Source organism: Charadrius vociferus, unplaced genomic scaffold (genome assembly GCF_000708025.1).
Source record: "Charadrius vociferus isolate BGI_N301 unplaced genomic scaffold, ASM70802v2 scaffold190, whole genome shotgun sequence".
Lineage (NCBI taxonomy): Eukaryota > Metazoa > Chordata > Aves > Charadriiformes > Charadriidae > Charadrius > Charadrius vociferus.
In genome coordinates, this window is record NW_009646608.1 from 4,819,937 (window position 1) to 4,831,511 (window position 11,575).

Here is an 11,575-nt window from a genome sequence, read left to right on the forward strand (position 1 = left end):
ATGGTGCATGTAGTGCTCCTGATTGATCCCATTCCAGTAGTAGAGCTGGAGCGGTTTATACCCATCTGCTATAAATTGCATGCTTTCCGCTTCTTAACAGCCTATTTTCTGTGAATGCTAAGGGGAGTGGGGAAAAAAAAAAAAAAAAAAAAAAAAGAAAAATTCCCAAAACATCTCAGCCTGAAAAGCCAAGAAGCTGTGTTATAAAGTAAAAGTCATCGCTGTGATGAGTTTTTAAGTCATCCAGTAGTTTCGTGTATTAAAACACAGCTCTTCGTGTTAAGCTGCTTCTGACCAGGATCAATGGGGGTGACTTTGCCTTAAGTGTGCTCTTTGCTGTTCACTGCCCCGAACGTACAACAGGTTGCAAGTTTACTCTTATTAACTGCGTTCAAGTGCTTTGAAAGAGAAAGAAAATAAACCAGGGAGAGTACCAACACTGCTCAGCGCGTAGGCTGCCTCTCAACACAGTTTCCAAGTGTGAGAGGTTACATTTAAAGCTCATTGCTACGCCTCGACTCTTCAGAAAGATATGACAAGAGAAGTTACAGCAGAAAGGAAAATAAAACAACAGCAAAAAAGGCAAACATTTGCGAAAAAGACCTTATCACTTCCACACTGGAGGTCAACATCACCTTGGCTGCATTAACAGAGTCGCTTCTCAGACTGCAGCAGTTTTGCACTGGTACCTAAAGTATCAGTAAAAGGGGAACTGTATCGTTATCTTGGGGTTTATTTTATTATTTTTTTTTTTTTACAGATGAAGAAACTAAAGGAAGGAGAGGGGAAAACTCAGGGTCACCCAGCTGGTCTGTGGTTCAGCTGGCAACAGAGGCCGTGTCTCCCACATCAGCATTTCATACACCACCCACTCAACACAGTCCACAACCGGGAAAAGCTGCATTTGCTTTTTTTACATTAAGAACTTTCCATGGGGTAAGAGAGAAAAGACAACTTGTTCAGACAGCGGTGCATCTCCCACCTGTAGATAACCTCAGAAAACTCTCGCATCTCAAAGGCAAAGTTAAATATGTTTCTAGCTTGTTTTGTCAAATATGAATTGTTTCTCATATTAAAAGAATTTAATTAGCCAAAGGTCAAAGAAAAGATTGAGTATAAGGGTGTGGGGGTAGGAAAGATGCACATGTGGAGGGGAAAACAGCAGGAGGTGGAGTATAAGCATTTCTTCCCCAAATCATGTCTGATTTCCGTGCAAACTAGCTTCCTTAAAACATCTGTGTTCACTCAAGGTGATGGTATGCCTCTGTATTTTCTTTCGAGAAACTGAAAAGAAAATCCACATTTGCACTCGCAAATGACAAAAGGCTTAAGAAAAAAAAAAAAAAGACAATCTGCTTCATTTAGGTTATACAACATAATTGATCAGACTGCAAAGAATGCTGCTTGGTAAAACAATTAGACATTCAATTTACTGTATAAATTCAGCAGTTTCCACATAAATGCTTCTACACTATTAAAACGAGTCTAATGATTTCCAAACTACTTCCCCCATCTCCATGAAACTCTTCCTTTCCTTCTTCCTCCACTTTCTATCTGCAAGACCTTATTACAGATAATTATTTCACAGGAAAGTGGTGAGAGACTGCGGTGACGGGCAGCATATAAAACTAATGGAGGCAATCCGCTCTTTGCTCAGAAGTTGCCTGATCTGAATGAAAAGAGCAAAACTCTCAGATTGCATTTTAGGTGATGCAAATGCTCTGAGTTAAATTCTCAACCTAGTAATCCTATCTCAGAACGGGATAGCTCTGCCTCTTACCTTTTGCTACACTACATATTCAATCCAGGTATAAACTTTCACACACATGACTACACGCACGATCTAGAGGGGACATGGGGCTGCACAAATTATCATTTTTTTTTAACCACAATTAAATGCTTTCCTTCCTCCTCCTGATCAATATTGAGCTCTACACCTCTATATTAACCTCTAGTCCTGTAGAGGATTACACCACAACTTTAGTTTTCTTTTGTGACTGTTTTTTCACTTGCAGCCCTCATCTTTAGAATTTTTTTTCCCCTTTTTTATTCATTTTGAAGAGGAAATATTACTTGAGAACACTACACAGTAAATTTGGGGTTAAAAGTATTTGTTTAACTTTACCAGGGAATCAGATGTTAAAATTTCACAAAAAGGTGATTACTCTTACCAGTAATCACGGAGTTGTATTTTATTACCCAATCCATAGTTCATCAAATTATGACAAGTATCTTTAAAAACATATAAATACATATGAAAAAATCTGCACACAACATTGCCATTTTTTCCCCCCTACAGAATTCTTGAAAGCCCTTCACAAGAGGTCAGAATCATTATCACAGTACACAGTAAGATGCATCTATGATTAATATTTGGAAATTAATTTCAAATACCACAGGTGTCAAGGAGACAATTAATAAGGTCTTATTCTGACTTATTCTACAGATAAGTTTTCGTTGTCTGATTCTTCCTATAGCTTGGTGAAATTTAAATGAAAGGTTTGTACGCAGTCATAGTCGATTCTACTGCTCCATCCCAACCACATGGCCTTTAAAATAAGGATTGTTTCTTGTTGCAAAGACACTGTTTCCTGGAGACATTCATCATAAAGCTATTGGAAGCACTCCAGTGTCAGAGCTCACGGTCTTAAGTCTAGCAGTTTTTGCAAAACCTCTTTCTTGAGGTAAATATGTGAAGAAAAAAAAAAAAAAACCCCAACGTTTTGCAGCATCTCTTTTTCAGAACATATCCCTTAATGCAGAAAGACTCTGTAACAGCTTGGCGTAAACAATTTAACTCTGCCTGGACACATTCTGCACACGTTAACACCTTTGTTTATTAATACACATTAACATCATCTCCTGTTTATAGGATGCCTCTTATCCCAAAGGACACAAAAAGCACTCAATAAATGTTACTAACAGCTCTGTACAGACTAGAGGGATTATTTCATCCACCACCAAAACGCAGGCATCCCTCGGTGTCGGACCCCGGCAGCTGAACCACTCAGTGCCGCAGTATTTTAAGTGAGAAAGAGAAATCGGATCCAGTTGAAAACCGAAGGAGAACGCAGGTAGGCAGAATGTAATAATTTAGCCTGCGATGTGCACTGACAGTGAGGGTTTGTTTCGTGACAGAAGGGCGACATGAAATCACGCCCAACGTTTCCTTACTAATTCAGAAGCAGACAAAGGCCCCAGGTGTTAGTGTTTAGTACCGGAGGTCCAACACATTTCTTATTGTACATGTTCCATAGTCTCCACAGACGCTTCAGGTCCTGTTTCAAGAACAATATTTTACCCTGAAACCAAATTATGCCTGGGAGAAGAGCCATGTTCCAGGGGCTTAAGGCATCCATTCTACATGAAACCCGGGGTCTAAAGGAATTAACAGAACTCTTCTTTCACAGAATTTCAGCAGTCTGGATTCAGAGACGTGACTCCACCTTGTGTATCTCCTCAACTTCCTTTAAATATTTATATATATGTGTGTATTTAAAGGTCTAACTAACACAGTTAGTGTTAGTAACTACACGGCCCCGAGGGAGCATGATGAATCCTAACTGTACCCGCAAATTGACCACAGAATTATAAACTAAGATCCAGCAAATTTTGCCTTTTCTTTAAAACCATGCAAATTATTTGAGGGCAGTTGAGTTGTATGTACTGCTGTATGTAATAACCGAATATAACCCACAAACATTTTACTAAAGAATCTTATAGTGATGTTGTGAAATCCAGAAATCTCAAAACTGAACTTGGAAATCAGGGAGGCAATAAACACGGCACCTCATAATGTTGGTTTGTCCCCAGAATCCTTTTCCAGATTAGACTGCACTTGAACCCTTCATAAAATATTATTTATTGGGTGTGAAAAGTTTCCACGCTGTACAAACAAGGCTTGTTATTACGTGTTTGGTGTTCACCTATTCTTGCAATCAATCTTTAAAATCTAGTATAATTTTTTTCCTGTTGTGATGCTACAGCAAATTTGATGTGCTTAAGGCAACAACAGTAATATTTTCTCTCCACATAGACAGCAACAATAACTTTAAGGTAAATCTAATGCACACAAGCTTTCCCTTTGCTGAAATCTTTAATAATAGAATAAGCATTTTGCTGATAATTTTTTGCCACATTGAACACCACCTGCCCGAAACCAGTAGAAATAAAAAAAGAGGGGGGGGAAAAACCTAAGGAAGAATCTCTCCAACATCAGGGAGACTGAACAGAGGCAAGCCGCAAACACTGCTACATTTCCTAACTCTAAACAGAATATCAGAAGTAATAAAAGTAACTGTGAGAATGGAAGGAACAGATTCATCTTCAGCCGCTTCTCCATGTGATGAGCAATAGCATTCAGCCAGAAAGCATTTCCTGCTCTGCAAAACCACAGACATTTGTAGAGCCAAAGGGCATTGTTCTTCTCAGCGAATAATTTCAAACTATTTGAATGCTTAAAGTAAGAGAACGTTCTTACGAGTTGCTGTTATTTAGGCAGCAAGTTGTGAAACGCTCGCCAGGTGAGAACGGCAAACAACTGCGGACAGGATCCCTGCCCCCAAGAATTGGGAGGTTGTGGCACCAATCCTGCAAGCAGAGAAGCACCGACCCAGCCAAGAGGGGCTCCAGTAAATTAAATGGTTCTTGGTGCTGCTGCATGTAGCCAACCGTGCAGATGCATTTTGGGGAGAAGGGTCTAGATGGCAATGGTGCAAGGCAAAAGAAGGAAGAAGATACAGTTACTGCTAGGAAATCGTGACTGTACTAATACTGTACAAAGCAAGATGGAGTTAGAGTGGAGAGGAAAGAGCAGGACATAAGAGTAGGAACCATATCCTGTTCCTATTAAGAAATTAAAACAAAAGGTTCACCTGCTGACCCACAAGAAGTCTCATCTGCTAACGTGGCACAACATCATCACTTGAGAATTTGAAGCTATAATGAAATAATGCAGTGGGACAAAATGCGGTCTCAGTCAGGAGATGGGTAGATCCCCTGTGAGGCCACCCCTTAAAACGATGCTTTAAACAACATGAGCTTGTGCAATAACACAATGCACCAAACCCGCCGAGATCAGTCTGTGGTGGTAATGGGGAAGAGATCACCCCAATAAAGCGAACCCAGGTGACAGGACCCGTGAACAAGGCTACAAGAAGACACCACCAAGCTGCAAACAGAGAAAAGGGACACCGGCGCCGCTCAAAAGGAGCGCAAAGATCCCTGAGGTGGCACCAGCCCAAAGCAGCAAACCAGCCCCGCAGAGCGCAACAGGTCTGGAGCAGTATCACCATGCAAATGCAGCCAAGTACTGCCTCCTTCCTGCCACCAGCTCCCCCAGCAACTGCTGCCACTGAGCTCATGGAGTATTCTGGATTTTACAGTCAGCACGTGGGGAGTCAGCTTGCGTTTCTCTGCATTCAGGTGGTGGTTAATCAATTACCCCATAATAGGTTTTAATAAATAGACCCTTACGGAGGCATCTGGACATGGCTGGAATAAGGAGAGAAACATACAGTATGATGCTGGTAATGAAAATAAAATTAATCCATTTAAGAAATAATAATAAAAATCATATTATCTTTTGTACTTACTCCTTCCCCCCCCCCCAAAAAAAAAAACCACTTACGTTCCCAAAAGCTCCTCGTGCTTTTTGTTATCCTTTCTCCAGACCTCAATGTCCAACATATCCTTCCTGTCAGAGAAGTAGTGAAAATCAAACTGTTCCCTCCACTGAGGATTTGCACTCTTACACAGTGTCTAGAAAACATGCAGTTATAATATTTACTTTTCTTAAACAGTACTTATTTCCACAGTAAAGCACATATCAGTTCTGGATGTTAGGGCACCAAGTACTAAGGTCATTCCAACCAAAGCTTCCCAGCCCATCACGCGCAGCCTCATCTTCCTTAAAAACTCTCTTTCCTCTCTCCCAGCAGCGACAAATATGCAAGTGTGATGTGAATGAATGGCTGGAGAAATTCTGAAATGCAAGGTGCATCCACCAGCTCCATTTTCAGTGGACTGTGGTCATCATTCAACATCACGCATTGGGGGGAAAAAAAAAAAAAAAAAATCAAGAATAAACCTTTTGAGGACAGTCACCTGAAAACAGGCTTGAATGAATTCAGGAACCCAAATCTGTATTTTTTTACCCCTCTGTGTTAACATATAGGCAAAGAAAGAGCAACCTTGAAATTATTTACACCCAGTTAATTTGATATCTGTTAATTGTGCCTCTGAGCTCGGTGAGATTGTTCGTGTGTTCAAGTTACTCTGAGTATTCACTGGATTGGGACATAAATCGCTTGCCATTCGTATCACACTGCACTACCCACCATCAGTATCGGCACGGCCACTGAGAGAACAGGAGACAGGATTAGCTAGACCATGACTGAGATTTCTCCCACCTTTTCTGCTTTTCTGGACCGTGAGAGTTCGTACTTCGTAAGTTGAATAAGCTCCAGGAAAGAACGTGGAGCACTACCAATTTGCAGCCCTGTTAGGGTGCATAAGCAGCAGTCCCCAACTTTTGCTGGGCCCCAGACAGAAATGCTCAGCAATTAATTTACTGCAGGCAACATTGTACTTGACTCCCCATTTTAAACTTAATTTTCTGTGACTGCAAACAGTGCAGTCTTGCAGATTCATGACACAGGCTATGGACCATTAAAGAGAAACATAAAAAAGGATTTTAACTGGAATAACGTATATTTATTCTAAAATAACTACCCCACGTGTTACTTTTCAAAGCTGCTTTTCTAAATAAAAACATTATATCGCGACCTTGGTTTGCGGTCCGATGCGGGGGACAGAGTGCAGGTTTCAGATGCTCCTACATCTGAACGATATGTTCTGTGAACTTGCTCTGCACATTTTGTACAGAAGGGGGTTGGTTTGTTTCCTCCTCCTCCTCCCTCCACACTTCCAGTTCATGACATGCAGAGCTCTTGCTTTCTCAACAGAATATTATTTTAATTATAGGCTCTCTCCTTATTAGACTTTGGAGATGAAATTTATATCTTTGGGAACCCCATTCATTCCTTAGGTTCCCATGAAACGGTACTGAACACGAGTAACCGCAGCCTAGAAGAATAAAAATTCAAAGCAAAACCATGGAATGTTCTGTGTGTTTAGGGAGCAGGGGGCAGGTTCTGCTATACGGAACATATTTTTCAAGGAAGGTTCTTTAAGAAATAATAACAATAGTAATTTCCCCATACTGGGAACCATTTCGGGTCTGCTTTTCCAGCATACCTAACATTGCAAACCTAACTTCTGTACTGGCAGGGAACACCACACGTGTGATGCACGTAGCTTTATTTCATTTCATATTAATGTCAAACATCCACCAGTATGACGAGTATGTTAAATGCACAAAAACAGATACACACAATATTCCTAACTTCCTATTTCTATATTGGCATGTAAAACATATTAGTAAAATGTTAACGTCCCTGATCTGGTGTCCTGGTTTTGATCTCACTTATATAAAAGAGACTCAAGAATAGTTCCATCTGAGGCATCAACACTGGTAAAAAAAAACCCACCAAGTAACTTATTGGCTTCAGCAAACTTAAGGAAAACCTTAATAACCTTAATACTTACCTTACTCTTGTATCTTTGATCTCCTAGCTTGAGGAGAATAAAAACCTCTGCCAAGCCCCCTCCGGGGATGTTCTTCCCCTCCAAGAGCGTGATGGTGACCAGCCCATTCCACAACTGGTTCTTGCGCAGAGAGTCGAAGAGTCGCACGCTCCGCATGAAACTCGACTGAAAAGCAAGTCAGCAACACGAAACGTTTATACACCAAACCCCCACATTTTTATGCTCAAACTGACTATGATATGAAAGGACCAGAAGTGAGAGATACACCACGATCCCCTAGGAGTAAGCAGAGAATGGAGGGCAGTAGGATGCTGTCGATTTTCTGCCTGTACTGTACTACAGCTGGCCCCATGAAGGGATGGTGTTTAGCATCAGAGCAAAATCAGTAGGGTTAGCTTAAACCACCGGAGAAGTCGACTTCAGCTAACCTGGCTGAGCTTCGGTAAGAGCAGACCTCGAGCATCGAGAGCAATCTGTCACCTTGGCTCAGCGAAAGACACAAGGGAGTGCTGGGGAAGAGAGGTGGAGAGGGGAGAAACTAAAGTAAACTCTTGAATGTCTCTGGTTTTGTCCACAAAACAAGAGTCTGTCCTTTCCAGGGAGGCAGCCCACAATCATAAAGCCTACAGCCAGGTGAAACGCTGAGCGCCCATCTTCCACCTCCTCAATCACTCAACCGCCTGTCGTCCGCGTTACATCTTCGCCTGCTGCCTTTGGAGCTCCCGCTTCCCGCAACCCAGCTCACGAATCAAAAATACTGATGCCTGCGGAAAAAACACTGACACCGCCGGGCTCTTTATCTGGAGTTATGGTTACCTGGTAGCCACATTTGTTACCTTCGCAGCTTCATCCTACATAGCGCGGCTGTGCTAACAGTTTGCTAACTGGCAATATTTTATTGAACAGAGGATGATTAAGTAGGCCTTTATTTGGGGGGAGTGAGCTGGAAACATTAAAACTCAAGGCTAGGCTCTTCTTCTCGCAGTAAAAATCCTGCCATATTTTATTCTCCTGAAGCAACTTTTAACTCGCCACACTTCGGAGCTTCAATCATGTCATATACAGGTGGGAGCAAGACGGAGGAGAAAATTTCACAAGTCACTTTAAAACAGGACGTGTTAGCTTTAAAAGCAAGTAAGAAATGTTGTTGCTAAATAAAACGATTGCAAAAGCACCTGATGTCTGAAGATTACTTTTTATGGATCAATTACCCGGCAACAAAATTCTTAAATCATGGGTGGTGAACTCACAAATTTTTTTACTCGCTTTTTGCTGGTTAAAATACCCAACTCTTTGAATCCCACAAGCATATTAATATACTTCTATTTAAACACCCCGTTTGGCTTTCCTGGCACACTGATTAAAAATTCCTACCTTTAAAAAGAAAACGAGATTTTTGATTCATAAATCCAGCTGCAATGTAATATTTTTTTTTTTTTTTGTAAAGTTCGTCTTTTAGGCCAAAAAGCTAAAGCATGACTGTTCCCATGGACATACTTCAAAGTCCCGGCAGATATATTCCTCCCTAAACACTGAACTATTTCAAAATCCTTTTTATAAAAAAGGGAGTAATGTCCACAAGGGATCAAAGGGCATTCTGCAGTCTGGCAATCACCTCAGAAAAATGGCAGTGCTTCCATGAAATATGCCCTAAAATAATTTTGCAGCTTGGTATGTCCTAATTTCGAATTGGATGTTTATCTTGGAAAGGCTTCTATCTAACTTGTCCATAAAACAGCTCCACTTAGCTCTATGAGCCCTGTGAAAATGGAATCCAAAGCTGGCTATTAAAGGGGCCTGGAGATTGCTTCCATATGGCGTAACAGCATGGGAGTGGAGGGCTAAGGCCTACAGCAGGCGCTGCTTGGCTTGAGCTCCCCATCTATCCATGGACACTCGTTGCATTACACCATAACATCTGGATTATTGCTTGTAATGTCCCTGGGAAATATCCACTTCCCATCAAAGCCTTTATCTATCTCGGTTGTACTTTGAACATTTCAGTATTTAACATAGTCATGTTTGATGTGATGTACTCGCTGCTTTAGGACCAAGGATTCTCCCTCACCCACCCCCGGCTCCTTCCTCAGAAGAGGAAGAGGTATTTGATGTTAGTTCACAAAAATAAACTAAAAAAAATTAAAAAAAAAAAAAACAGACCAAGTTTATGATCTGCGTTACAATTTCTTTTAAAAACAAAGCATCCAGTTCTCTTCAAAGCTTCCAGGCTGAACACGAAACACAGTTGTTATCACTCAGTTTTCAAATTGAATTTGGATTCTTTTCATTTTTTAACCAGGGCAGTATTTCAGAGAGTCACTCGGCGTTGGGGGCCTTCCTATCCAAGTTCTGCAGCATACATAACCCCACCCTTTTAGCCACTGACCCCAAGTTCAAAGGACTGTTGGGAGGTACCCAAACCAGCCCGGATTCCACGCAAACCCAAGAAAAATCAGTGCCTGCAGCTCAGTATTACCAGAGCACATTGCAACGCATCAACTCTGACCTTCCAAAGCAGGTGGCCCCCAGCAAATGGCCTTGTGCACCCCCTTTCCAGACGGCTGCGCAGCTGCCAAAGCGCTCTGTGCTCATCTCACAAGAGGGGTATGCTGCTCTCCAGCTAACAGGACCTGGCTACTTTCTGGCCAAGATCTCACATCGCTTTAAAGCATCACACTGGATAGAAAAGCCAAGATGTTTGCAACAGGTTTAGGGCATGGCGCTGGTCTGCAGCACCTCAACACAGGCTCGAGGACTGCAGTCTCCTTCCTACTTGCCCCAACCCAGCTCTGCCACCACCACCAAAAGCCTCTCTCCAAACAGAGCAGCACAGAGCCCGGGACGGCTGCTTGCCTCACGCCCCTGTAAGACACCCCGTCACATTAGGAAAGCTTTGGATTTCCTGGACATGCCCAGGTCGCTCCCACAGGGTGTGCTCAGCAGGTCTGGCACGTCTGCTGTGCCTCGTACCATCTACATGCACACCAACGAACTGCTCTGTGCACGCACTGCGGCCACCTCTCCAGCCTCCTCGGGTATTTGGCAGGTTGTTCCTCTGCCCACCCTGATGGAGATCCCAGCCAAACCAGCAGTGTCTCGGATTCCACTCACAGTTTCTGGAAGGCAGCACATCTGGGGAAACCCAGATGTGTGGGAGACCCACAGGCCTGGACCATCAATGAGTCAACTTTAGTGTTGCCTGGGGAAGTCTGCACTACAGAAAATGCCTCCCAGGCGACAAGAAAATGCTATTGCATTATTTGTTTTAAGAGTCTTACCTCCGCTCTGATACTCCGCACCTACTCGTTTCAAACTGATTTACACAGAGTTAATTGATTAAACTTCACAGCCTCCCTCTGAGTTGGCAAAACTATTACACACAACAGAGCACAGAGAAGTGCAGCGATTAGTCCGACAAAGTTACTCAGGGGCAAAACAAGCACTGAAAAAACCACCCCAAACACTTCCCCTCCCTCCAGCCATCGCTACACTAACGTGCCTTCACAAGGAGACCAGAAAAGTCAAAGCCCCTGTCTACACTGGCCAGAAAACGAGGACATAACTGCTTAATCAGTGACGATTTTAATGTGTTTTTATCTATTCAGCTCTTCCCTTTCCCTGTTACCTCCCAGGCTACGGACGCCTCCGCATTTGGGTACTTCAGCTCCTCCTGCTGTTGAACCCGAGCTCCTTCCAGCTGTGCTCCCAGACTGGATGCCAGGTCCTTCAGGCCTCTCCTGCTATATTTTCCTGTAAACTCTCCGCAGTCAGCCAGCTCACACTCTGGCTACGGCCCAGACCAAAGGAAAGGTGCCTTGCAGAGGTACAGAAAAGTTGGCTGAAGCTAGGATGGGGCTATAAGGATGGAAATTCGGAAACACATGCTTTATGATGGAAGTTGGCACATGTCCCGAGCGCCAGACATTGGACAAGTTTGCTTATTCCTTCCTGCCTCCCGCCCCCCCCC

General features: G+C 42.7%; 1 protein-coding gene across 2 annotated transcripts in view; it reads right to left on the reverse strand.

Moving 5' to 3' along the window:
• MCTP2 (multiple C2 domains, transmembrane 2) overlaps window positions 1–11,575 on the reverse strand; it is a 108,398-nt gene that overhangs the window by 64,817 nt on the left and 32,006 nt on the right. For both annotated transcript variants that reach the window (XM_009887137.1, XM_009887129.1), the window contains 2 exons: window positions 7,609–7,773; window positions 5,630–5,760 (listed from right to left, as the gene is read on the reverse strand). In XM_009887137.1, coding sequence (XP_009885439.1) covers window positions 5,630–5,760; window positions 7,609–7,773 — 296 coding nt within the window. The remainder of the gene's footprint in view (window positions 1–5,629; window positions 5,761–7,608; window positions 7,774–11,575) is intronic.